The following is a 27,997-nucleotide window of genomic DNA, read 5'->3' on the forward strand; positions in this document are numbered from 1 at the left end:
GTGATTGGCTGAATAAATGCATGATAAATCCTCAAGCGTCTACAGGAATGTAAATAAAAAAATGTGAAATGATAACTTTCACAAGTGTACAAAACAATGAAACGCACAAAATCTGAACATTTGCATTCAACAATTTCTCAATATCTGAAAAGAAGACAATACTCGGTAAAGACTCCTTAAATTATGTTGCCGAAGTTTGTTTACAGTTCTTTAGTTAAATTCGTACTCAATTAATCTCGCATCCATTTTGTATTCAATTTATTCTCATTAATTATGGTTTATTTATTTCATGCTTATTTTTGTAACCAGTACGTACTGTCTAGTTGCTGTTCATTTCTTTAAAAAGTTAAAATTGCAAAGTACAATTTATTATATATCAATTACCCTTTAGTTACAATTATCCTGGTTCCCAACTGTCACTTGAAAATGGTGACAAAATTATATGAAAGTAGGCATGCAGAGCCTATGAGTATGATCGGGAAAGTCATATAACAATGTCAGTCATTTTTATTTCACAAATTTCGTATTCAAGGTGTCATTTCGTATTTCATGCACCGTTTACGATCTCAATCGTATAACACCTCAACTATTCTTTAAGCCAAAAAGTTGCAATTGTTCCGGTATCGTAGTGTCATTTTGTTACATTGAATATGGCATTGCCCAACTGGAACTGTCACTGAAAATTTCATTGATAGGTGTAGAATTTTATATTTTTATTTTTTTTTTATTTGATTGCCTTTTAAATATACACATGCAGGCTATAGCCGAGCAATCCAAAGCCTCAGGGCTCGCTTTGCAGCTAAGGCTCCCACGTTTACAATTTTTTGTAAAAGTTTACACGATTGCTAAGAACCAAAACGATACCGTTTAAACGGTGGTACATCTATGTACTATATAGTCGCAAAATGATGACTTACTTTCTATTTTTAATAAATGTACAAATAAAGAATGTTCAGGGCTCATCACGATTGAGTCAGCACACATTTTCGGCATTGTATCCCAATTTTTACCAAAAATGTATTATGTCAAGAGCAATTTTTGCATGGTAATGCTGTGTGGAGGGTTGTAAACACCCATTTTCTGTTTTTATACTTTGGAATAAACCATTTTGTAAGACAATAATGGCCATATTGTAAGACAATATGGTCATTTCGTTTAAACGGTAAAAAATATTGTCAAGGTTTACGAATGAAAATCGAAACAAATCCGTTTAAACGTGTAACCATGGGGGCCTTATTTGCAGCCCTGGCCTTCGACTTCCCTGTATTAACTCTGACTTGTTAAATCTATTTCAATGTGAAAATGGACCCAATACTGGCTCATATTGCAAATATTATTGATAAAATTTATGTTATGTATTAAATGAATTTGTAACATCTCGATAATTTTCATGATATTTTATTTACATTAGTGCCAGTCTCCTTTCAGTGCCTTTAAGAATTCTACAGAAAGGCTGTTCGACTTGGACAAGACTAATATTAAAATAATCTGCTCGATTTGATTATTTATAATTAATGCCAAATACAGAGTGTCATTCCTATATGTTTGTCTTTGTTTTCTATATTAGATAAGAGAATAATTGTTTTACCCTCAATCAAATGGGGAGAGTAATTCCTATCATATGATATGTACAATTATGTTGTATACACACGCAATCTGTGATGCAAAGAGCAAAGGGTTAGATGTATACTATATGTATGAAAAAATATAATATAATTAGCTTACATTTTCTACAGCATGGTAGAATTTATGCATTGAAGTGTGATGCAGTTGATATGATGATCAGAATTCCTAATTAAAAAACAATAACATGAAAAAAAAACTAAAAATAAATTGATTTGTTATTTCAAATCCTTTCTGTCATAAAATTATTGTAGGTTAATAAGACACAAATTCTGCATGACAGTTCCAAATTATTTCCAATCTATTTAATACCTGTACCAGACCTGTATTTTCAATTACACAGTTTTCTGATCTCCTTTGTAGGAAAGTGAGACAACCCAAAAGAAGGAGTCTAGATGGGTGCAACAACTACCTAGCATGGCATTAAAAGGTTCCACATCAGGGGAGATAACTCAGGACAATACATTATCATTTAGCAGCATATCTGGCGATGCCGCATTATCAGAGCAAATATTTACAAGGTCAGCCTCTTAGTAAAAAATAGAAAATATCTTGACATTATATTTATTTTTAAAGAGCATGACTTATCAGTTCCTTGTAAGGCGCCCACGTCTACACATTTAAATGTATGCATTTCAATTATCATCCATAAACAGTTATGATTATTCTAATTGTTTAAACGAAATGATAACATAATAGATATGTTTTTCTTGCGAATGCTTACAATTCACTTTTATTGTAAATGTTCATAAGTTTGAATAAAACATAGTTCTAAGAGCCAGAAAAAAATATTACATCTCACTTTAGCACAGTATAAATTGCAATGATAACTGCTATATGGCCCCTTGATTAGTTTTCCATGCAGTGAATAGTATGTGTGATTCCTAAACGAAACAATTAAAATTACCGACTCACTAAAAATGAGGAGTTGGACATGCTTCTTTCATATTTAAAATTGTACTGTTATCATCAAGTTTACAGTCATGAACTTGCCGACTTCTAATCTTTATCATCAAAGATGTCTACCATATTTAATGCATGGGAATTTACATGGTCGCTGTGACATAGCGTGAACAAGACGACAATTTAAGTGGCTGGTGTCACAGTTAAAACAGGAGAGATTTTTTTTTTTTATGACCATGATTGATTACTTACAGTCAATTAGCTATATACAATATTTAATCCACTGTCATGTATGTGTACACATTTTGTTTCAGCAGTATCAAATCAATTAAACATTACTCCAGAGTTGATTACGAGACCTCAATTCAGTCAGCTGGCATATTTTTATAAAGCTGGCTGCTTCCTTGAATGATGTAATTTATTGGAATATCTTGAATTGCCAAGTTCATTACACTAGTTTAGCTGGGTGTAAGTTAAGGATGTTTGGGAGTTTTCATATAGACAATTTTTTTCCAATTAAAATGTTTCTATTATCATATTCTAACAACAGGCCAAGTTTTAAGAAATTCTATAGAACAGTTTTAATGTTGCTTATATGTCTATATGAAAACTCCCGAAATAATCTTTAAACAAAGAACAAATTTGTTCGTTTTTAGGTTGAAGACATTTCTCGGAGAGAAGATAGCTCTGCAGAATGTTGATTTACAAACCTTGTTGTTCCCAGTATTTGTTCATATCTACATAGAAATGCTGAGTAATGGCCACAAAGCACCAGGTAAATAATATACCCAGTCAAACCTCTGTTGTTCCCAGTATTTGTTCATATCTACATAGAATTGCTGAGTAATGGCCACAAAGCACCAGGTAAATTATACACCCTGTCAAGCCTCTGTTTAAAGACCATACACAGTCTGGGAAATTAGCAGTTGTCCTATTGCCCGAGACAACCATTTTTTGGTCCGGACAACCAATTTTTAAAAGTTTACATTGTACTTGCCCGATGGACAAGTTAAAATTTTCAGAAAGTATTCATCAAAATTTCAACGAATAGTGATATAATGCAAGATATCAAATACAATTAATTTGCTTACATTTATGACTGTTTCTTACTGAAGATAAATGTGCAGATTTGATCAATAATTACTTTGAGATGTTCTGATGATTTTATGAGATGTTTTTATTTTGGACAAACAGGTTCTTTTTAATTGGTTGCCCGAATGACAATTTTTAAACACTAATTTGACAGACTGCATACATATAAAACATGTTAATAAAGGTCATAGCTGTACGCTTCCTTTCGATCAGTGATTGTGTTAAACAGTCACTTCTTGAAAGACCAATTTAAAACAAAGACTGTTATTTTCAATTTATTTGCACTGGTCTTTATAGGCAGACATGCTAGTCCTTAAAGAAAAGGCCAACAGAGCTTTAAAGGTACATGCATCACTTTCTCCACCTTATTACAGATTGTAGTTTTTATAAAATATAAATTATAATTACAGTGATTTTTTTCACTGCATTTTACAGCCGAATAAAGGCTGTTTCCCCTAGCTCAAAATAGATTTATTTTACCCTATAAATGCAAATATTTTCCCCTAAAATACTTTGTGCTCTTTCTTACAATTTCTTACAAGAACAATGACATAACAACATCTGACTTATATCAGCTAAAATACAGAAAGCTGTCCCTATAGACAGTCTCTGCTATGTACCATGCATGTTTAAGTGAATTTTAAAATGAAAATTTTATAAAAATGGGTTGGTAATTTCCATTCTCAGTTGTTGGAATCTGATTTCAGTTTTCCCCCTTTTCTGATTTATCTCGCTATATTTTCCCCTTTGGAAAGCCACTGGTTGTTTTGAAAATTGAAAAAAAAAAATCACTGATGTATGTACTTTTTCTCTACTATAATTTTTACAACATATTCTGTACCTCAAGGAAATGTATTGACATAAAGGTTGAATGATATTAAGGTTTTTATTCAATCAGTTGAATGAAATTTAATAAAGTTATATTGATTTCTTTCTTTTGACCTTTACTGTAGAAGAAAGTCATTTAAGAACTTGTCGATAGAAGCCATTAAATTGCTCATCAACTTTTCATTTTTCAGTTGTTTATTTTTTTTTTCTCAACACAAATTGCAGAAAACCATCAAATTAGAGAATTTCTTTTTCTATTTATAGCTCACAAGTTTTTTGGCCGCCACAGTAGCTTGTTTAAAACAGATGTTGATCAACAGAGCATTCTCGATCAACTATCAAAGCTCTATTCTAAGGCTGACATGATCTCATGTAAGGAAGTACAGGCCTTCAAGTAAGTTGTAGAATAATTATAAAAAAGCAGATAGCTTTCCACAAGTACAAACTAAATATTCTCCACAGTATTACCAGTTTCAATATTTACCTGATATTTTGTCTTGGATGTGTATGTAGCCTTCCATTTTAGAAAGTTATACAGTAAGTCTTGTAAGTGGATCAAATAAACACATAGGAAAAATGACCATCAAAACAACTTTAAAATGATTTATAAGTGTTCTGTTTTGTAGGTGAATAAGTAGGAAATTATTCACAGGTCAGTTAAAGGGATATTCAGGCAAAATAATGACAAAAATATCAAAATGATCTTTTGTACTCAACTCGCGCTAAAATGACAATTCTAAAAGTTTCAGCATGAATTTCTCTTGAAATTCTATATATTTTGGATTTGAAACATAAATATATCTATATATGTTGAACAAAATTTAGATGCAAATAGAATCACCGAATAGTTTTAAAACAAGTCAGGTGACTTGAACAAATCGTTGAAGTTGCATTAACAGATACTGTGGATATTGTATGATTGAAACAAGTCAAAATCATTCATTTGACATGTTCTTTAAGGTTTCCAGAGTTCACCGAGACAATTATTGTGAAATCCTAGCGCTTTAACCTAACCCACGCGGGTCAGGTTAGGAAACCACCATTTTATTCTTTACATGGACAAAAGTTTTGTTGCTTTGACTGTCTAATATATTCATTTTGAGGGCATTTACAGAATTAGGAATTAAAAAGTTCAAAACTAAAAAATGAAAATTTTGCCTGTGTCTCCCTTTAAGTCATAATGAATTGATCATCTGTTTTCTTTTTCAGAGATATGAAATATCAAGTATTTCTTCCTAGGAATAAATTTGAAAGTTTGCAGAGATTTATAAAGGTAAATTTTTTGTTTATATTAATTCCTTATCATAGAAACAAATTTTCTTTGTAAATTCAGAATGATAAATTATTTGATCATATCACTGACTCAGTATTTTATGTCATTTTGATTTTTACGTTGATTTCCAAGCCATGCGGAGTACAATGTACATACTTTCAATAATATGAAATTATATTATACATATACATGTACATGTATATTGATTTTCTATGAATATTAATGATTTTACTTGATAAAGATAATCTGTAAATAGCTTTATAATCTGCAAATAGATTTTTATTTCATACTTTCCAGTATTTTACTGTAATTTATCAGATGATTATATTCTGATAAACCTCTAGTGAAATTTATAAAACATATTTTTCACAGTAGTCGGACTATATCTGAATGCGGACGAAAAGGATATCATTACTAAATGGAATAACAGGCAATAGTAAATGCCATCATATGTTAATTTTGCTTCTTAAGGCAAAGAAAGTCAATGTCATCATACAAAATAATGTAACAAAATTAGAAAAATTCAACAGATTTTTATTTCAAAATTGTGATATGAGGTCATGTTGTGATAATGTTATAAAGGAGAATGCGCGACGTTACGCGGCAAAATCAGTTAAACAGGGATTTTTTGGCTTATTTTATAGCGGTTATTGGGTCATATTCCCAATTAAAAATAGTATATTACTTTCCCAATCTACAGGAAAATATTCCCATTTGAAAGTTACAAAATAAAAATATTGAATAAAGAACATCTTTAAAAATAAGGGCTTCTTCACTGTAATAGTGCTAAAATGTTTGAAGATGCCATCCTAGACATGGATTGTTTGCATTCATATAAACACTGCAAAATTTCAGTCATGCATTTTTTCCCGATTTTTAACAAAACAATGTTGAAATTCCCAATGCCATGGGTATGGGTCATGTTCCCAAAATCCTCGAAAAAAATCCCTGGTTAAAAAATACTTAAACTCACTTAAAAAGCATGAAAAAAACAAAACAAATTTATTTGTTTTACATATAAGATTGAAATATATTTCATTCGTGAACACCAGCTATTATATTGCTAAAATATTGCTTCTGGTGTTCATTCAGTGAAATATATATCAATCTTATATGCAAAACAAACAAATATTCTCTATATAATCTATAAATAGATTTATGATAATGATTACATTATTTTAACCCTGAACATGCTGAATATCTTAAATGGACTTGTCCCACTTCCATTTTTGGGACAGTCCATTATCAATTTTAGGGATATCAATTTGAATATTTAAAATTTGTCAGCCAACAGTATAGAGCCTGGTCAGACTGCACGGATGTGCAGGCTGGCCTGGCTCTATACTGGTGGCAAAGACTTTATGCTTTCGGGTCCAGCACTAAAAGGGTTAATATCAATGACTTTTTGTATATAGATGATGAATATTAATGAGTCTCAAGGGGCATTGTGCTAAACGCGTCTGCCTCTCAATCCAGCCGAGGAATCCTAAGCTTGTCAGGTGACGATCAGGTTTTCTCATATGACAACAGTATTGGGCAGGCTGAAACATGATAACTGGTAATTTAAGTTGGTTTAAACATATTTATTAAGCTTGATTGCGAAACAAGTTCTTGCAACTTATATTAATCACTTTTGAGTCCCCTCCCTGGAACCAACAAGTACTGAGAACCAATGCTTCACAATCAAGCGGAAATAAAAGCTGTTTAAAACTAATTAATGAAATATATGAATAAATCGTAAAATCATTAATATTCATGAATTATTATGAATATTTTATACAGAATGATGACAACATGATGCTGTTACAGATATTGAATCAACACATACAACTTCAAGGTATCAATTTTACCTTTCATTCTCTCATTCTTTTCTAGATGTTTATTCCTGAAATGTATTTATTAGAACAGTAAACTATCCATTTATAAAGGGGTTATTAAATGGGTATATTGATCTGAAATGTGTATATGACAAGAGTGGATTAAACTATGCTAGGGTCTCACATGGCGCGGCACAGGAGCTGTTGGCTACTTGATTATACCATTTTTGATACAAAATTCCTCGACTTTACATTGGACGGTCCCATAAATTAGTAAATTTTATAAATTCAGCATGCAAAGGGATTAAAGTTTAAACAGTGCCGTTATTTTATTAGTTGCTATTGTAGTGCTTTACATGGAATTGCATGTTGTTGTTTTTATAGCTTATTTAGAGATACAATTTCACCGTTGATAAAAAAAAATCTGACATGTTCGAGTAAAACTTACTTTTGTGTTTCAAGAATAGATAATCAACATGAAATGCCCAATTTTTTAGAACAGATTCATACATGAAATATCCTGTTTTAAGAAAAGATACACAATTTTATTTGCATGAAATATCCAGTTTTAAAGTGGCATGCCTCCAGATTCATACTAATTTTCATGAAATTTTTGAAAATGTATTTGAATGTATAAGATTGTGAAGCAATTTACACATTATCAACGGCGCTTACAACCCACGTTAATAACCAAAAGTGGTCAAAATATACATAAATAGCACAGTAACGCAGTAGAAATGTAGTTGTAAATACTGAAAATCAGTCACTAAATCGCACATAAAATGTAAAATATTACTTAAATTTTGAATCCTTTTACTATACCTAAAATCCTAGTACATTTTCTCAAGTTTGATTTTATTGAGATATTTTTTATCTCATCTGGAGGCATGTAGCTTTAAGAATAGAGACACAACAGAATTTACATGAAATATTGTGTTTGAAGAATAGGTGACAGCATGATATACAAATGTACCCTTTTCAATGTTATGAAACATCCCATTTACAAGGTAATACAGTAGTTTACATGAAATATCCAGTTTTTAAGAATTGAAAAATTGAGTAATTGACTGAAAGACTAAACTATATAGCTCATTATTGTGTAAGAAAATGGATAGTTCATGCAAGTTGTTGTATATCAGAATTAGTTCACACCTACTAATACAAGAATACAAAATTAGATCTTTTTATTTTGTTTACACATAATATCTTTTACAAAGAATGCATAGTTTTAGTTTTACACATATATTATATACACACACACAGATATATGTGTATAGCTTTTATGTTAAGAATGCATAGTTTGTGTAGTTGCAGGCGTATACAGTAGAGCTTCAACACCGTACGAGCAGGGTAAACTTACGTTTTATGATGCCACAAAAAGGCTTTAAGGTTTAAGCTGGAACATCTGAAATATTTTATGAATTTTTTTTTTTATTTTAATTAAAGCACTTTAAATACTAAAGTAAATTATGGGCCTAAACTTTCAAACCTGTGCTTTAGAACCATCTCTGGATAAAGACAAAGGTGCTAGTCTCATTGATTTGACATAAATTAAGTTTAATCTTATCATTCACGCATTATAATATCAATATATATATAAAAAATCGAAAAAAGAAAAAAAAAATCTGATTTTCTGTTGTATTGTTATATATAAGTTTTATATATTCTTTTAAAGTTTTTTTTCAATGTATGGATATTATATTGCATGAATAACAATATTCAATACATATTAATTCTCCGTGGTCGAGGGGTTAGAGTCAATGACTTCTAATCCAGTTACCTCTCTGGCGTGGGTTCGATCCCAGGGAGATGCTTTGGTAGTTATGCTCCGAGGAAGGTAGTCTAGTACTGGTGTAACTCTCCAGGAAAAAAATACTGTGGGAAAAAGGCATAAAATGAAACTTACAAACAAAACAAACAAGGTCAAATCAATGCAACAATACGAAAAATTAACCTCACACCAACAGCCAGTGTTTTGGTATCTTTTTGAATCAAAATCATAGTTAAAATTTACAGTCTATAAGACACCACCTGTCAGTGATGTAAAGTCTTTTCATTTCCCTTGACTGGCCTTTAAAGACAGTTTCAAGTTAACTGTGGTTAAGGTCACAGATATCAAATCACCTTACTGTCACCCCCACAGGAACTTGAAATTCTATTAATATTAAAGATAATATCCTAAATATACCCCCTATACAGTATAAATAAACACTCTGTATTTATTTGTTTATTTATACTGTATAGGGGGTATATTTAGGATATTATCATTAATATTGATAGAATTTCAAGTTCCTGTGGTCACCCCTGTGCTTTGAAATGCCACCATTTATTTTTTCAGCTATTTTTCAGCTATCCAGCTAGCTTTAGGAAGATCAGTGGTTCTACTTAGATGCTAGCCTGTACCTTGAGTACGGTAATTCATATTTAGGGAACATTTGAGGGCTATATTAAGATTAACTAAATTGTCAGATGCTGCGAGAATCTTATCCAAATATTTTGTAATTTGACTAATTTCAGTCTGGATTTTTCAAAATTGTTTTGCCATGAAACACACAGTTTTACACTTGTAACATGTTTTCCTTATTTGACCTTATTTGAACACTTAATCAATTAAAATGATATTGCTGTAACAGTATAAATCATATGTTTATTTGAATGTACAGAGTTCTAGCTTAAGCCGTTAAGTTGCTTGCACGCTTTATGGCAGCATGCCGACCTAGGTTTAAAACCTCTGTTGTTTGTATTGTTTTTTAAGCAGCACACCTCCAGATGAAGAATCACTTTTTTCAGAAAATTATTTTTATAAGTTTTTAACCCTAAGCCTGCTGGCAGAAACTGAATCAATCAACCAGTGCAAACCAAATTCGTGCCGTCTGCCCATGGTCTGCACTGTACGCCATTTAACGATGGCAAATTATTTTGTCCATATGACCTGTGTACTAATTTTATCATCATTATTTATATGAAAGCATTACTAATGGGCCATTTTTTTTAAAACATATTTTGGCAAAGCTTAAAGGAACTCCACTATGATTCAAAAGCCTAAATGCATAAAATTAGAACTACTTACATAGATCAGACGGGGTACTTAGATCACAGATATGCAAAAGAAAATTAAGAAATATACAAAAAGAGTACATTGAAAATCATAATTTTATGCCCTTTTAGCCAGATTTAAGTGATTAGCACTCAAACACTTCAGTTTTTGTTTATTTTCATAAAAAGAATAATCGTTCTGGAAAAAACCCAGTGTGCAAATGATCTGAAATTTTGCACACAAGTTATTGGTCTAGACCTTCATCAAATGAAACATTACTTTAATCTTCAAAATTTATTACCAGTTCTGTGATGTAAAAAAAAAAAAAAAAGCGCTGTGGAGTCCCTTTAAATTAGGTGATATAAATCTGGGGGTGTGCTGCTGATAATTGTTTGCTTCTTCTTTATTGACCCTTTTGGTACTGAGTTTTGATATATGGAAAAAAAATCATTTAGAAATTATTATGTGATCACAATATGGTCCAAATGTTGCATTTTTTGTGTCCATTGGAATAGACTACAGGGCATGCAATTCTGGAATTAAGAATATTTGGGTTTTTCCAGCTAATCCATTGGTACAATCAAACTTTAACAGTTACAGCTTCAAAAATAAGAGTGATATGTTGACTAATCTGTTGTGACGGGTAGTGCACTGTGAAGCTTATAATAATTGTAAAAGTTTGTTTCTATCGTAAAAGTTCTGGAAATCATCTATTTAAATACATGGGTTATGTTTAAGTAAACATTGCTGCATCTTGCATGCAAAGTGTGTTAGATTTTAGGCAACAACAGTACAAAGAGGGTTGATAAACAGTATTGTTGTTTATGGTTATTATGTTGTTTATGTTAATGTTGTTGTGTTGAATGTAATTCCTAATGTTTATTTGGTTTGTTTTTGATCTTTAAAACTAAGACATAAGATAAGAATAGTGCATGTCCTGTTTATGCATAAATGCATTGTGTTGCATAGTTACATGTATAAAACAGGGCTGGGTATTGCAAAGAAAAATCCTATTGTGATGTACTGCAATATTAAAGATTGAGAAGAAGTAAATGAGCCGTGTCATGACAAAACCAACGTAATGCGTTTGCGACCAGCATGGATCCAGACCAGCCTGCGCATCCGCACAGTCTGATCAGGATCCATGCTGTTCGCTATCAGTTTCTCTACTTGTTATAGGTTTGTAAGCGAACAGCATGGATCCATGCTGGTCGCAAACCCATTATGTTGGTTTTGTCATGACGCGGTTCAAATTATTCTCAGTACTGAATAAAAAAATGTAAAGGCATTTGGTTATGTAAAACAAGATGACCGAAATTTAACAATTCCATGAGTAAATGAATATCGCGTTGTGGATTGCGGGTCAAGATTGTTTTTTTTTACTATTTTTAGAGCTTGTTATTCCTCTGTAATATAAATCTCCAATCACCACATTTACCATCCTCCCGTCCTCTTATGTGCTTTCTATCTCTGAGCATTTCTCATGAGGATATTCATGTAGTTACCTAACTCTGTTTGTCCTAGCACATTGTCTCAAAGCAGTTTATTACATATACATGCATTTATCTATCTCTGGTTGTCCAAGCATATATGAGCCGCGTCACGACAAAACCAACGTAATGCATTTGCGACCAGCATGGATCCAGACCAGTCTGCGCATCCTCGCAGTCTGATCAGGATCCATGCTGTACGCTTACAAACCCTATTACAAGTAGAGAAACTGAAATCGAACAGCATGGATCCTGATCAGACTGCGCGGATGCTCAGGCTGGTCTGGATCCATGCTGGTCGCAAACGCATTACGCTGGTTTTGTCGTGACGCAGCTTTTAAATATATGAATAGAGGAATATGTATACAATGAATGTGTCTTAGCTTATATACCTATTAAAGGGGTATAGATCTTGTTGCCAAACTCTGAATACAGGAGAGAATTACTTACAGGTAATATCTTAATTAATTCTAAAACTATTCCCATACTTATAACATGCAAATGGTTTTGTTTTTTTGCATTTTGTATAAAATTTATGTGTAAATGCACATGTACAAATATCAGGTTTCTGCTCTTATCTTGCTATTTCTGTAAGAACCTGGATTTTTCTACTTAACCCATTACTTCATGAGCATTTTGTGAAAAATGGCTGTTTTCATTGAAAAGTCTCCCGTTACAAGTTCAAATTGCTATAATACTATAAAAACTGATTCAACACTAATTAAACTTGGCACAAATGTTGACTGGACCATTGCCCTTGCAACAACATGCTCAGGCTTAAATTTTCTGTTACCATGGCAACGAGGGGACATCTCAAAATTGCCAAAAATCACTATTTTGCGTTGATTTTTTCCATCATAATTGATTTTAAAGTGCTGCAACTTCTCAATGGATTGAGATAGAGTCAAATGCTTTTCAGCGTTGGTTACACGTTACCTTATGATCAATCTGGGGTCATTTATAGCCTCTCACAAGTCCAAAATTTTCTTGGCGATGAGGGGGACTCCGCCCCCCTTCAAACCCCCCAAACAGAAGGGGGCACATTCCCCTTCTGGCAGCCCCCTGATGTATCTTTTGATTGGGGGGCCGCGCCGAAAAACTGGTCACTTTTTTTAACAACATTTCTCAAACAAAAACAAGTGTTGGGGGCCTAAATAAGGCATTTTTTCACCATTTGAGACAACAAAAAGGGGGGGGGGGTGAAACAGGCGTTAAAAGGCGTGTATATGAAGTAATGGGTTAAATGGCCTTTATTATATATGCTCACACTGTTTGTTTGAAGAAAAGTGTTTTTTTGAGGCCATTGAGCTTATCAATTTATCTGACATATTTGTGTATACATTGATTTTGGTTTTACTTTTAGTTGATCTAAAATCTTTTGTTAATCTAGCATTATTCTAGAATAAAATAATACTCAAGCCTTACAAATTTAGAATGCCTCAATTTAAATTTATTTCAATGACTTATCATAGTCATAAATGATTTTGTAAGCCATTGTTTTTGAAGAAATATCCAATGTACGTATAATAGTAAAAAACAACAACATTTTGTTAAATAGGGATGTCATAGCATTTTCTTTCTTGATTATTACAGTTAAAACTGACTTGAATCCAACACTAGGCCTTCAAGACGAGAAACTTGAAAATCGTCAGCAGCAACCGATCTCACCAGCCGTTATACCAGACAATAAGGTTGTACAAGATGACCTTGGTCTGTCAAGTTTGAAACAGATCATTAAAGAAGTGAAGGACGGTCCACCAGGATTACCGTCGATATGTTTCTACAGTTTTCTCAATGCATATCAAGGGTAAACAGCATTGTTATTATACTATTGTTATCCAAACAGTTTAAGTATTAATATATCCCAAACAGTGATTTTATAGTAAGTAAGTCAGTAAGTAACAACTTTATTTAATGAGGCAACACAGTTTGGCCAGCCCAGTCTTTCCTATGAGCATCTGTCATATGTTGCTGTTCTGAAGGGACCCTCCCAATGTTGCGGTTCAGATTTGAATATCTGCCCGGAAATTTTTCTATATAAACAGAGAAGGCCCGAAGCTTGCATTATTCTTCAACAATGCACTCACCGTTTTTATTATCTTTCTGTGTATTTTTACGTTGAGGACACCATTTTGTTTGAAAAATCTGATAAATAAAAAACATTTTTTTTGTCGAATTTTGTTGTGACGAAAGAAAATTGTCTAACTAAGAAAATGAATCCAACATCTTTAATTCAGTCGTTAACGCTGTATTGATGTTTAAAGAGTTGATAATGTGACGTCACAATGTAGCGCCAAACAGCAAGTGCAAAACAATCAAATCAAGTACAATACACGCTATTTTAATGTCGCAAACGAGTTAAGTTTTACATTTATTTCACTTTTAATAATTTGTATTTCGCTTGAAAAATTATGGAGTGAAATAAAATAAACAAGGTTTTAACAAAATTTTATCAACGTTTTCAAAATTTGTTATTCTCAAAATGTTTCTACACACGGTAGATTTAACGAGAGTTTTCTTTCAACCCACTGGAACGGCCTTAAAAGAACGTTTCTATTGGACACTCTAAGGCGAAAACAAATTTAACCACCAAACATAAAGTCCATCTTTATAATAATAATTATGTTTTTTCTTGACGTGTTAGAATGGAAATAGATATTAATTCTTTGTGCATTATTTGCACGTTTTTCGTTCAAATGCTTTGTAATAAATCACTCAGGCCTATTGACCTTCCTGATTATGTTACTACGCATTTGAACTCAAACCGTGCATTATTTTACAACAGTGCAGTCAGAATTGATATCTATTTCCTAATTCTACCATATTCAATTATATTTTTAACTCTTTACCATAATGAAACAATTTTCCATGGAAATTTATGTCATTACACCAGCGTATGAAATTACAACTTAATTCATAAATGTAAAATTTCGTCATCCTAAGTGTGCCATTGTATAGCACTCTGCTCATCTGGCACCCCACTATGACAGATGAAATTTCCAGCTTGGGTAAAACTAGTGGAAATGCCATTCTGATATGCCAGAAGTCCTGTACATATAGTCAAGATATTTTATAATGAACATTTTTAATTAACAATATTAATGTATACATGTAATTATGATCATCAGATGTATATAAAAACAAGATTGTTGTACATTTTATAAATACAGGCTGTGCTGTGCCTCTACATCTGACAATAGTACTTACCTGAGCGGAGGTTTTGAGGACAGTTCAGTAAGACTATGGAGGTTGTTACCAGGCTCGTTCCCCGCTGTGGACAACAGTGACGGTCCTTCTGTCATACACCTCGCAGCCAATTATCTCAAAGTTCTAGATGATGAAGAAGATAAAAAATGGTACAAAATAATTTTCACTTTACCGATATATTAAAAAAAATGTTGCCAAATTTTTTTATCCTACTGCCTTAATAAGTGTGTAATGTCTTCATTTATTTGACAAGAAAGGATGATATTTAAGGTAAATTGGTAGGGTGTGATGTGTCTGGTATTTAAGGTCTTCCATCCATGAGATGCTGGTAATATCAGACTTATTTTGTCACTTTATCTGCCTGGTAGATATTTTTAGACTTTGGAACAAGAATGGATTTTCTAAAAGTGAACTATTTCTCTGAATTTTTTTTTCAATGAGTAGAATTATTTCTGGGAACTACTTTTTCATTGAGCAGAATTATTTCTGAGAGCTACTTTTTCAGTGTTAAGAATTATTTCTGAGAACTACTTTTTCATTGAGCAGAATTATTTCTGAGAACTACTTTTTCAATGTGAAAAGAGTTATTTCTGAGAACTACTTTTTCAGTGAGGAGAAAGAATGTCTTGTGTTAAGAGGTCATACAGGAAGTGTGTATCAAGCGAGGTTCTCCTGGGATTCCAAGTTTCTTTTTACCTGTTCAGATGATACAACAGGTAAGACTTCAAACATTATAAACAATTAGCTTTCACACAATAAAGATACATTCTAACACACTTCACACTATTTCCCTATCAAACAGTTAGGGAAATTAAGTGCATTTTTACATCATATATGCATAGAATAAACTAGAACTTCGCGAGTCGGATGTGTTGCCTTGTGAACAATATAGTTTAGGAGAAATGGCCAGGACAAAAATGAAATATGAAAATTAACAAAGGGCAACAACTCAAAAAATAAGAAGTGCAGAGCAGCAGTTTCTGTGCACTGCACTTCTTATCAATAAGATCAATCATCCTATGAAGTTTCAAGTCCATAGCTTTTATAATTTATGAGAAATGGCCTGGACAAAAATAAAGTATGAAAATTAATAAAGGGTAATAACTCAAAAATAAGAAATGCAGAGTACTGGTTTTTATAAACTGCACTTTTTCTTAATTAGATCTATCATCCTATCAAGTTTCAATGCCATAGCTTTTATACTTTCGGAGAAATTGCTTGAACAAAAATAAAGTATGAAAATTAACAAAGGGCAATAACTCAAAACTAAGAAATGCAGAGTACAGGTTCTTGTGCACTGCACTTTTTCTTAATGAGATCTATCATCCTATGAAGTTTCAAGTCCATAGCTTTTAAAGTTAAAGAGAAATGGCCCAGACAAAATTAAAGTATGAAAATTAACAAAGGGCAATAACTCAAAAATTAAGAAGTGCAGAGTACCGGTCCTTGTGCACTGCACTTTGGTTTATTGAAAGAAGCATGCATACCAAGTTTTAAGTCAATCCGACTTATAGTGACTGAGTTATGCTCCGGATAAGCTTTAGGGGACGCAAACAACAACGCCGCCGACAAAAGTAACCCCTATATGTTGCCTTTTCAAGGCGACACAAAAACGAATGCTTACACAATATTTGACATCCAAAACCAAATGATGTCAGGAAAATTACTTCCATGCTTAAAATTAATGTAGTTCAACATATTTTTATCCATTCTCTTTTATATTAGCATGTTAGAATGGAAAAAATACCAATTTTTCTTGCAATATAGTAATACAATGCACGGTTTATCGTTCAAATGCATTTTAAATAATTACTCACACATATTGGCCTTCGTGATTATATTCCTGAGCATTTGAACTCAGACTGTGCATTATTCTACAACAATGCACTCAAAAAATTGATATCTACTGAAAGTATTTCCTGATTTTAACCGGCTTAATTTCTTAAATGGACTTGTCCAGCGGCTTCCATTTTTGGAATGTTCCATTATCAATTTTAGGGTTATCAAGATGAAATTTCAAGTTTTTCAACCAACAGTAATGAGCCTTTTTAGACTGTAATATTCTGCAAGTTGGCCAGGCTGTATACTGGTATCAAAGGCTTATATTTTTCTTTTGGTTCAAAAAGGGTAAGAGTCAGTTTGGAAAAATCCCCAATAATGTTTAATCCTTAAATGTGTCTAGTGACTATGAAATGTCTCTGCCATCATTCTAGAGTCTTGCCAGTCTGCATGTCTGCCCAGACTCTATAATGTTTACTGCTCAATTTATATTTTTAAATTGAAACCCCTCATAGTAAATGACTGTTCCAAATTTGATGCTGGGTCTGCCTATTACACACATTTAGCTGGTTAAGTGTCAATTATTGCATTTAAATTGGGGAAAATGAACTTTTGACCAATCTTTAATGCATAAATCTCTTTAGTGCAAAAATATCTTTGTTTTTGGAAAAGACTTGGGGATATAGAAAAAAATATAAATCCTCTAAATACAAAAATATCTTTGTTTTTAAGAAAGACTTTGGGATATCGAAATACAAAAATCTCTTTGTCTTTTAGAAAGACTTTGGGATATAGAGAAAAAACATAAATCTTCTATATTCAAATTTTTTTTTTTATTAGAAAAACTTTTGGATAGAGAAAAAAAAAGACAAGTATTCTAAATTCAAAAATCTCTTTGTTTTTAAGAAAGACTTTGGAATATTGAGAAAGACATAAATCTTCTATATCAAAAAACTCTTTGTTTTTCAGTAAGACTTTGGGATAGAGAAAAAATAGAAATCTTATAAATATAAAAGTCTCTTTTTTATCAGAAAGACTTTGGGATATAGGAAAAAACTAGATCTTCTAAATACAAAAATCTCATGGTTTTTCAGAAAGACTTTGGGATATAGAGAAAAATATAAATCTTCTAAATACAAAAATCTTTTTGGTTTTCATTAAGACTTTGGGATAGAAAAAAAACCCCATAAATCTTCTATATACAAAATTGTTTTTTTAGTCCCCTACCGGTTTACCGGAGGGGACTTTAGGTTTACCCTCCGTCCGTCTGTCCGTCTGTCTGTCTGTCTGTCTGTCCGTCTGTCCGTCCGTCAGTCCGTCCGTCCACAAAACTGGATCCCGCGATAACGCAAAAAGTACTGAAAATATTTTAATGAAACTTGATATATGGATAGATGGCAGTATGGAGATTATGCACGTCTTTTTCTTTTCTTCCTATGTTGAAAATTCTGGTTGCTATGGCAACAAATAGACTGAAAATATGGCAAATTTTACACATAACCTGGATCCCGCGATAACGCCTAAAGTACTGAAAATATTTTTATGAAACTTTATAAATGGATAGATGGCAGTATGGAGATTATGCACGTCTTTTTCTTTTCTTCCTATGTTGAAAATTCTGGTTGCTATGGCAACAAATAGACTGAAAATATGGCAAATTTTACACATAACCTGGATCCCGCGATAACGCCTAAAGTACTGAAAATATTTTTATGAAACTTGATATATGGATAGATGGCAGTATGGAGATTATGCACGTCTTTTTCTTTTTCTTCCTATGTTGAAAAATTCTGGTTGCTATGGCAACAAATAGACTGAAAATATGGCAAATTTTACACATAACCTGGATCCCGCGATAACGCAAAAAGTACTGAAATATTTTTATGAAACTTGATATATATGGATAGATGGCAGTATGGAGATTATGCACGTCTTTTTCTTTTCTTCCTATGTTGAAAATTCTGGTTGCTATGGCAACAAATAGACTGAAAATATGGCAAATTTTACACATAACCTGGATCCAGTGATAACACAAAAAGTACTGAAAATATGTTTATGAAACTTGACATATGGGTAGATGGCAGTATGGAAATTATGCACATCCTTTTCTTATCTTCCTATGTTGAAAATTCTGGTTGCCATGGCAACAAATAGACTGAATTTCAAGATTTCTGATTCTAGTTTTTAAGTTTTTTCACTATAAGTTCTTTATTTCTTAAGATATTTTCTTCAAACTTTAAATATAAGTTGCTTGTCATCAACCACATCATATGTGACAAGGTTTACAACTCTAGCACAAAATTTATCAGAATAACCTCCCTTGAACTTAAAATTTTCATGAAAAAAACATTGTTTTTTTTTTAATAACTTCTTTTTCTGAATGTATCTACTTCAAACTTCATATAAATGTTTCTTATTATCACTCAACATTTGTGAGTGTTCAATACTCTAGCAAGACTATTTCCAGAATTATGCCCCTTTTGAACATAGACTTTTTTTTTGAGAAATTGGTAATTTTTACTCCAACTTCTTAAATCATGATAGGATGTTAAAAATGTTATATTTTGATAACAGGGATGTTTAAAAAATAACTTTAGAGTGTCCTTCAGTCCGTCTGTCTGTACATAAAAACTGTTTTCTTGTCCTTCAGTCCGTCTGTCTGTACATAAAAACTGTTTCCTGTGATCACTTTTAAAGAACTTTTTCAACAAATTTACTTAAAATAGGAACCTAAGTAAATGGCCAATGGCCCTTCAGAATGTTGCTTGGGCTCTTACCGGTAGGGGACTTATGGATTGCTTGCAATACTATGATAATTGCTTGTTTTATCAGAAAGACTTTGGGAAAGAGAAAAAAAAAATCTCTTAACCCCAAAAATCTCTTTGTTTTTAAGAAAGACTTAGGGTAATATAAAAATTATTTTCAGAAAGACTTTTGGATAAAGAGAAGAACATAAATCTTCTAAATACAAAAATCTTTGTTTTTCAGTAAGACTTTGGGATATAGAGAAAAACAATCTTCTAAATACAAAAATCTTTGTTTTTCAGTTCGACTTTGGGATATAGAGAAACAAACAAATGCTGCGGTATTCAGGGGCCATAACTATCCAGTGTGGGATGTAGATACAAGGTAGCTATTGTTGTAGTTTTATAAGCTTGTTTCATTGTCCAGATAGGATTATAGTTGATAATGACAGCAATATCAATGTTAGATTTTCTAGGAGTAACCTAATTCCTGAAAAAAACTTTACCTGATTTAGACTTTTGAGTCAACTGGAGTTGTTTTCTATATTCTTATTTACATTAAAATCTGCTAGTTTAAGTTAAGATCCGAGCCCAATAATGGTCATTATTGCAGTCTTGCAAAATTTCCGTGCTAGTTTTTTTCTATGTTCAATAAGACACTTTTATTTGAATTTATAAAAAAATGTACCATCAGTTAAGGTTGTTAAGGTTATTTTTGTTCCCTGACCCCCAACAGTCAAAATTCACTATGGCAACGAAATAAGAAATATTCTTTTTCAGTTAATTAAAATTAAATGAAATATCATTTAAACCAGACAGTGAGAAAGTTTATGGTATGATTTTGATTTTCTTTAAATAAAATCCAGTATCTGTTTAATTTTAGTGCAATGGGTGATTATTTTGTAAGCTGTTCACATGACCAGACTGCCAAATTGTGGTCGTCAGAGAGAACGTACCCAATCAGAAGTTTTATTGGACACACATACGATGTTGACGTAAGTTAAATGATAAAGTAAAGTAATGCATGGAGAAGCCTCGGAGACCTTTTTTCACCAACATTGCAAGAAAGTCATTAAATTACCTTTCTAGTAATTTGTTCCTCCTGTACAAAGTTGAATATCTTCTGCCTTGTTATTAGTTATAATTATATTCTAACTACATTTTACTAAATCATGTTAAAGACTTCTGCATGTGATAATTTGTAAAAAAATGAATTTCAAATAATCATGAATTTTAAGTGTAATGTATGCTCATTTCACCACATTAAAACCATTTATGAACTAAGGTTGACATCATTTCACCACATAAAAACTATTTATCAGCCTAAGATGGCATCATTTCACCACATTAATTTAAACCATTTATGAACTAAGGATGACATCATTTTACCACATTTAACCATTTATGAGCTTAGGATGACATCATTTCACCACATTAAAACCATTTATGAACTAAGGATGACATCATTTAACCACATTAAACCATTTATGAACTTAGGATGACATCATTTCACCACATTAAACCATTTATGAGCCTAGGATGACATCATTTCACCACATTAAACCATTTATGAGCTTAGGATGACATCTTTTCACCACATTAAACCATTTATGAGCCTAGTATGACATCATTTCACCACATTAAACCATTTATGAACTTAGGATGTCATCATTTCACCATTATGAAATAAGTTGTAAATTTGTGTTCTTTCTTAAGAAAACACTGTTAAATAGAGACAGTAGTTTTCATAATTTATTTTTTTGCTAATGTTATTATGCAGCATGCTTGAAAAAGAATGATACACTAGCTGTGGTAACAGACTGGGATGTTCGGTTCTCTAGTAACTGTTTAATTGAAATTCAACAGTTTTGTTACTGCCTAAAACAGTAACCTGTGAACCAGATATTCTGGTCAACTACTAGAAGCCTGCATAAGACTCTATAATTTATTTTTTTTTACGGTTGATTTTTTTCATATTTCTTTAGAATAATTTATTTGGTTTTTCAGTGTGTAAGGTTTCATCCCAATAGTAACTATGTGGCTACAGGTTCAGGTGATAAGACGGTTAGAATGTGGAGTATACAGGACGGCAAGTCTGTACGTCTGTTGCCGGGACACAAAAGTTCAATCCTCTCCCTAGCGTTCTCACCAAATGGCATGCTGCTGGCCTCAGCAGGTAACTATAATTATACTTTATCATTTTTGGATTTTTGTTTATGTTAAGGTTTGTTGAGCCCTAAAAATTTTGAGTGACACTAAGTGTTGGAGCACTGAACTGAATACTGTATTCTGGTATGTACCAGTATATACCTGACAAGGCACTTGAATCACTAAATTCTAAAATCTGGCCTTTTCACCCACTGAAAAGCACTTAAAGACAGTTAATTCATCTGACACCGATTTATATACAGATATGAATGAAAAATGTAAGAATCTCTGAAAAAAACAATATTTTTCTACTTGTGATCATGATAACTGTGTCAAGCGTCTTAGAGGTACTGCTCCAACACTGTAGTGAATTAAATCTAAAAATTTTCATATGGATGCTTAGAACTGATCATCAGCTTTGAAAAATTTGAAAGGTCAAAAATGTTTTCAATTTTCTTACATGACCATTTTCTTAATTTTAAACATGGATCATGCCTAAAATAGGAAAAATTGTCCTTGCTGAAAAACAAAACTATTTTTGCAGATCAGTAAGTAACAGTCATGTAGTCTTCATTATAAAAACTTTCTAGGGCTTTTGATAGCATAGTATTTGCCCTTCACTATTGCGGTTTTGAATCCCAACAGAGACTTGTTTGGTTTTTTCATGTTAGAAAGCTATCCAGTTTGCTTATGGGAGGTTGCTCACTGGACCCAGGTGCCTGTTCTTACCTGAAATAATGCACAAAGGGATACTTGTGGTCTTCCTCCTCTAGTACAGCTAAAAAATCATCATATGACCTTTACAGTGTTGGCATGACTTAAAACCCAACAATCATGACCTCTGATATTGACAATGGTATGTTCCAAATACAAAGTAGGAAAAGTCCATTATTCAAATCTAGGAACATATTCATAACATAAGGGTATATATCTGGTAAAAAGGTGATCCCTCGGAAGCATTAAAAACAGCAAAATAACATGAAAATTACAGACTCGGTTTGATTGAGCCTGTACGTGTATGTGTTAAGACTGAGTAACTATAGTTTGATACTTTACTCTCATAATTATTTGTTTATACTTAAATGAGACGTGTCATGACAAAACCAACATAATGGGTTTGCGACCAGCATGGATCCAGACCAGCCTGCGCATCCGCGCAGTCTGATCAGGATCCATGCTGTTCGCTATCAGTTTCTCTACTTGTAATAGGGTTGGTAAGCGAACAGCATGGATCCTGATCAGACTGCGCGGATGGGCAGGCTGGTCTGGATCCATGCTGGTGGCAAACCCATTATGTTGGTTTTGTCATGACGTGGCTCATATATTGTTACATTTAAGGTGAGGACAGGAGGATACGTGTTTGGGATCTGAGGAACGGCCAGCTGTTTAAAGAGTTCAGAGGTCATACTGACACTATATATTCCCTCAGTTTTAATCAGAACAGTTCAACGCTTGCCTCAGGTGAAGTTTATGCTTGTTTGTTATAAGATCATTAAACACTTTCTACAAAACATTAATTTTCTTATTACGATCTTAACATTATAGCTTGATTACATGTAAGAAAGAGAAAAACAGTGTTTATACAGTATGTACGCAATAATTGAGAATCCAGATAGATTCTTCTTTGAGATATCTTTACTCATCCCTTAAGATGTCTTAAGGTATATCTATGACCAAATATTTAGGTATCTCTGACAAATTTTGGCTAAACTTGTAACCAGTTTTTTTTAGCAATCTTTAGTAAAAGTTTAAGCATATTTTGCTGAACTTGTCCATCTGTAAGAGTTCAATTTGGTACATGTATTATAAATATATTATTGTGAGGGAGCTATTCAGTCAGCTTATGAAAGGGAAGTTATGGTTCTACACACATATTATAGTAGGTCTAAAATGGGCATCATTTTTACCTATAGGAATCTGTTCTTATATGTTTAATGCCTACATTTAAAGCATGTGACGTTATATTGTGATTATTTGACAGGTGGATTAGACAGCTGTATTAGAGTATGGGACTTGAGAAAATCAGCTGGAAGTTCATTGTCAGCGTAAGTGTTGTACACTACTTTGTATATTTTTTAAGCTCAACTGAGCACACAGGTTTATTCAAGCTTCTAGCATTGATGGTTGACCTAAAATTTAAGGCTATATCCCTGAAAGTTTTACTTTCAGTACTGTTGTTTTGCATGTTGTTTTGAACTTTGACCTTGAATATGACCTACAGTGACCTATATCTGAATTGTAGACATGATGACCTTACCTAGCAATAGTTCTAGGCTGAGCGATCTAGGGTCATCATGGTCCTCTTGTACATTTTGAATTTTCACCTGTGAGACAAAAACTTTATTTGCATACTGATTTTCAGGATGTTGTTAAGAATTCATGTTTGTTACTGCACCCATGCTGTCAGAATTGCTGCACAATGTTTAAGCCATAAATTTTTGCTAAGGATGTAATTTGATTGAAAGTTGTAATTGTAAGTGATAAGTTGGCCAAGATAACTACATTATTGTAGTTTTCTCTAATATTTGTATTAAGAATAATTAGTATACAGCTTTTTACTCTTAACCTCAATATCTGGAATGGACTTGCCCATTCACAACCATTCATTAATTTTAGGGGGTATTTCAAAAGAAGTGCTGACTGAATAAAGAACAGTGCAGACCATTATTAGATGGCACAGATGTGCTGGCTGATCTTGGTCTGCAATGGTCTCATGGGTAGATTCTGTTGCCACTAGCAGGCTAAGCTGTTATTATACCCAGTTATTTATTATTCAAATGTTTATGCTAACTCCTTCATTATGATGAAAAATACAAATATACAGACAAAGGTTGCATCAAAAGGTCAAATATTTTATGCTACAGATAATGGTGTTTTAAAATCTTTCATTACTTTCAAAATCATACCTATGTACTATAAGATCAACATCATCTAGTATAATCATGAAAGATATAGAGGATATTGAATGAGTGTAAGTTCAATAATGAATTTATTGCACGAGTTGAATAAAATTATATTATGCGAGCCTCTGGCGAGCATGATATTATTTTATTCAACGAGTGCAATAAATTCAGTAATGAACTTACACGAATTTAATATTCTATTTATCACATACCAAAAATAAAGACCGTTTAAGGTGTAATAAGAGTCATATTTCAGTGACGCGCCTATAGTATAACGCTTACATTTAGCGTGTCTTTACACTATGTTTGTATTACGCTAATGACGTCACGTCAAAATATATGCACGGCCGTGCAATACCATATTTACGGAGTCGCAAAATCGGCCAGGGTGTGTGATAAAATATTTTAAAGCTGCATTATTTAGCTGTTTCAGAATGACCTAGGTTTTTTTTCAAATCTTTTTTGATATTATTTATGTAATTTACATTACATTATACTAGTATGATACAACATTATATTATAAAGAATTATACATTTGTTATTAAACTTTAATGAATAACGACTATTTTTTTTCCGCTCTTTATGTAGGTCAGACAACCATAACTCTGCGGAACTTCTCGGAGCCTTCCCCACAAAGTCAATCCCCGTGATATATCTAAATTATACAACTCATAATGTACTACAGGCTGCAGGAGCTGTATGATTTATTATATTTGTATACTAATATGTTAGTGTGAAAACATTGTGGTTACTATGCTGTGCAACCAATGTGGCCAGTGATATTTGCATACCAGCCAGAAATTCTCGCAAGCTAAACAAGTTAAACGAGAACTGTGGTGATTTGTTTGCAACCAAGCCAGGATAAATGTTGGTTGACATGCAGTCCAGCCAGGATAATTGCTGATCAACTTGCAGTCTAGTCAGGATAATTGCTAGTAAGCCTGCAGTCCTGCCAGAATACTTACTATCAAGTCAGGGTAATTTTGGTTAACATTGAAATCCAGCCAGGATAATTGCTTGAAAATGTAAAGTGCAGCCAGGATAATTGATGGTTAACTTTATGTCCAGCCAGGATAATTGTTGGTTTACTTGCAGTCAAGCCAGGATAATTGTTGACTTACTTTCTGTACAGTCAGGATAATTGTTAGGTTACTTGCAGTCCATCCAGGATAATTGTTGACTTACTTGCTGTCCAGCCAGGATAATTGTTGGTTTACTTGCAGTCCAGCGAGGATAATTGATGGTTCATTTGTTGTACAGCCAGGATAATTGTTGACTTACTTGAAGTCCAGCCAGGATAATTGTTGGTTAACACTTGCATGTCCACTTTGATTTCTTGCTGTAGATAATGCATTTCTTTGCATTTAACCAAGACTGCTGATTGGTTGCTGGTAACTTGCATTTCAGGCAATGTTGTTTGTTGCAAGTCAGGCTTTCTAGCAAGTAGAGCAGTCAAAACATGTATAACAAGAAAGACTTTGGAATGTTTTCCTAGCTTTTCAGTCAGGATAATTTATTAGTGCTCTTGCATTTCAAGAAATTTAAGCATACCTGTTGAATAAAACTACATGTATATTACAGACAGAAGAGACATGTAGAATGTGATCTCTTTTTTAATGAGATTATTTGCTACTTTTTTGAAAAATCATGGTAATTTGATTCCATACATTTTTAGCTCACCTGTCACAAAGTGACAGGGTGAGCTTTTGTGATCGCTTTTCGTCCGGCGTCCGTCCGCCGTCCGTCCGTCCGTAAACTTTTGCTTTAAATGACATCTCCTCATAAACCACTGAGCCAATTTCATCCAAACTTCATAGGAATGTTCCTTTGGTGGTCACCTTTAAAAATTGTTCAAAGAATTTAATTCCATGCAGAACTCTGGTTGCCATGGCAACCGAAAGAAAAATCTTTAAATATCTTCTTTTAAACAACCCTAAGAGCTAGAGCTTAGATATTTGGCATGAAACATCTTCTAGTGAGTGTCTACCAAGTTTGTTCAAATAAAAGCCCTGGGGTCAAAATTGGCCCCGCCCCAGGGGGTCATTGATTTTCCCTATATGCATATACATGTAGTAAAAACTTAAAAAATCTTCTTTTAAAGAACCCTAAGAGCTAGAGCTAAGATATTTGGCATGAAACATCTTCTAGTGAGTGTCTAACAAGTTTGTTCAAATGAAAGCCCTGGGGTCAAAATTGGCCCCGCCCCGGGGGTCATTGATTTTCCCTATATGCATATAGTAAAAACTTAAAAAATCTTCTTTTAAAGAACCGTAAGAGCTAGAGCTAAGATATTTGGCATGAAACATCTTCTAGTGAGTGTCTAACAAGTTTGTTCAAATTAAAGCCCTGGGGTCAAAATTGGCCCCGCCCCGGGGGTCATTGATTTTCCCTATATGCATATTGTAAAAACTTAAAAAATCTTCTTTTAAAGAACCGTAAGAGCTAGAGCTTAGATATTTGGCATGAAACATCTTCTAGTGAATGTCTACCAAGTTTGTTCAAATAAAAGCCCTAGGATCAAAATTGGCCCCGCCCCAGGGGGTCATTGATTTTCCCTATATGCATATAGTAAAAACTTAAAAATCTTCTTTTAAAGAACCCAAAGAGCTAGAGCTAAGATATTAAGCATGAAACATCTTCTAGTGAGTGTCTACCATGTTTGTTCAAATTAAAGCCCTGGGGTCAAAATTGGCCATGCCCCGGGGGGTCATTGATTTTCCCTATATGCATATAGTAAGAACATAAAAAATCTTCTTTTAAAGAACCGTAAGAGCTAGAGCTTAGATATTTGGCATGAAACATCTTCTAGTGAATGTCTACCAAGTTTGTTCAAATAAAAGCCCTGGGGTCAAAATTGACCCCGCCCCAGGGGGTCATAGATTTTCCCTATATGCATATAGTAAAAACTTAAAAAATCTTCTTTTAAAGAACCGTAAGAGCTAGAGCTAAGATATTTAGCATGAAACATCTTCTAATGAGTGTCTACCAAGTTTGTTCAAATAAAAGCCCTGGGGCCAAAATTGGCCCGCCCCAAAAACTTAAAAAATCTTCTTTTAAAGAATTCAAAGAACTAGAGCTAAGATATTTAGCATGAAACATGTTCTAATGGGTGTCTACCAAGTATGTTCAAATAAAAGCCCTGGGGTCAAAACT

General features: G+C 32.9%; 1 protein-coding gene across 4 annotated transcripts; it reads left to right on the forward strand.

Moving 5' to 3' along the window:
• Positions 1 to 27,997, forward strand: LOC132734092 (TAF5-like RNA polymerase II p300/CBP-associated factor-associated factor 65 kDa subunit 5L). 4 transcript variants are annotated; one of them, XM_060720845.1, is made up of 16 exons: positions 1 to 165; positions 1,987 to 2,144; positions 3,183 to 3,301; positions 4,711 to 4,840; positions 5,656 to 5,719; positions 7,502 to 7,556; positions 8,836 to 8,886; positions 13,657 to 13,870; positions 15,234 to 15,419; positions 15,880 to 15,986; positions 20,097 to 20,178; positions 20,677 to 20,788; positions 21,801 to 21,969; positions 23,280 to 23,402; positions 23,923 to 23,986; positions 25,433 to 27,997. In XM_060720845.1, exons 1-16 carry the CDS (start codon positions 97 to 99, stop codon positions 25,545 to 25,547), a joined length of 1,818 nt encoding a protein of 605 aa, XP_060576828.1. In that variant the 5' UTR covers positions 1 to 96; the 3' UTR covers positions 25,548 to 27,997. The 4 variants fall into 4 exon arrangements, with proteins under 4 accessions (XP_060576828.1, XP_060576952.1, XP_060576882.1 ...); XM_060720969.1 differs by having other exon boundaries at positions 8,851 to 8,886; XM_060720899.1 differs by having other exon boundaries at positions 8,845 to 8,886; positions 25,433 to 27,996.

This window comes from Ruditapes philippinarum, unplaced genomic scaffold, assembly GCF_026571515.1.
Source record: "Ruditapes philippinarum isolate M1 unplaced genomic scaffold, ASM2657151v2 ctg998_1_1_1_1, whole genome shotgun sequence".
Lineage (NCBI taxonomy): Eukaryota > Metazoa > Mollusca > Bivalvia > Venerida > Veneridae > Ruditapes > Ruditapes philippinarum.

Bases quoted from the DNA above. Each gene is read 5' to 3' on its own strand.
- LOC132734092 (XM_060720845.1), top strand. From the start codon at position 97: ATGAAACGCACAAAATCTGAACATTTGCATTCAACAATTTCTCAATAT. The intron at 4,841-5,655 runs GTAAGTTGTAGA...TTTCTTTTTCAG, and splicing joins AAGGAAGTACAGGCCTTCAA to AGATATGAAATATCAAGTAT. The intron at 23,987-25,432 runs GTAAGTGTTGTA...CTCTTTATGTAG, and splicing joins GCTGGAAGTTCATTGTCAGC to GTCAGACAACCATAACTCTG.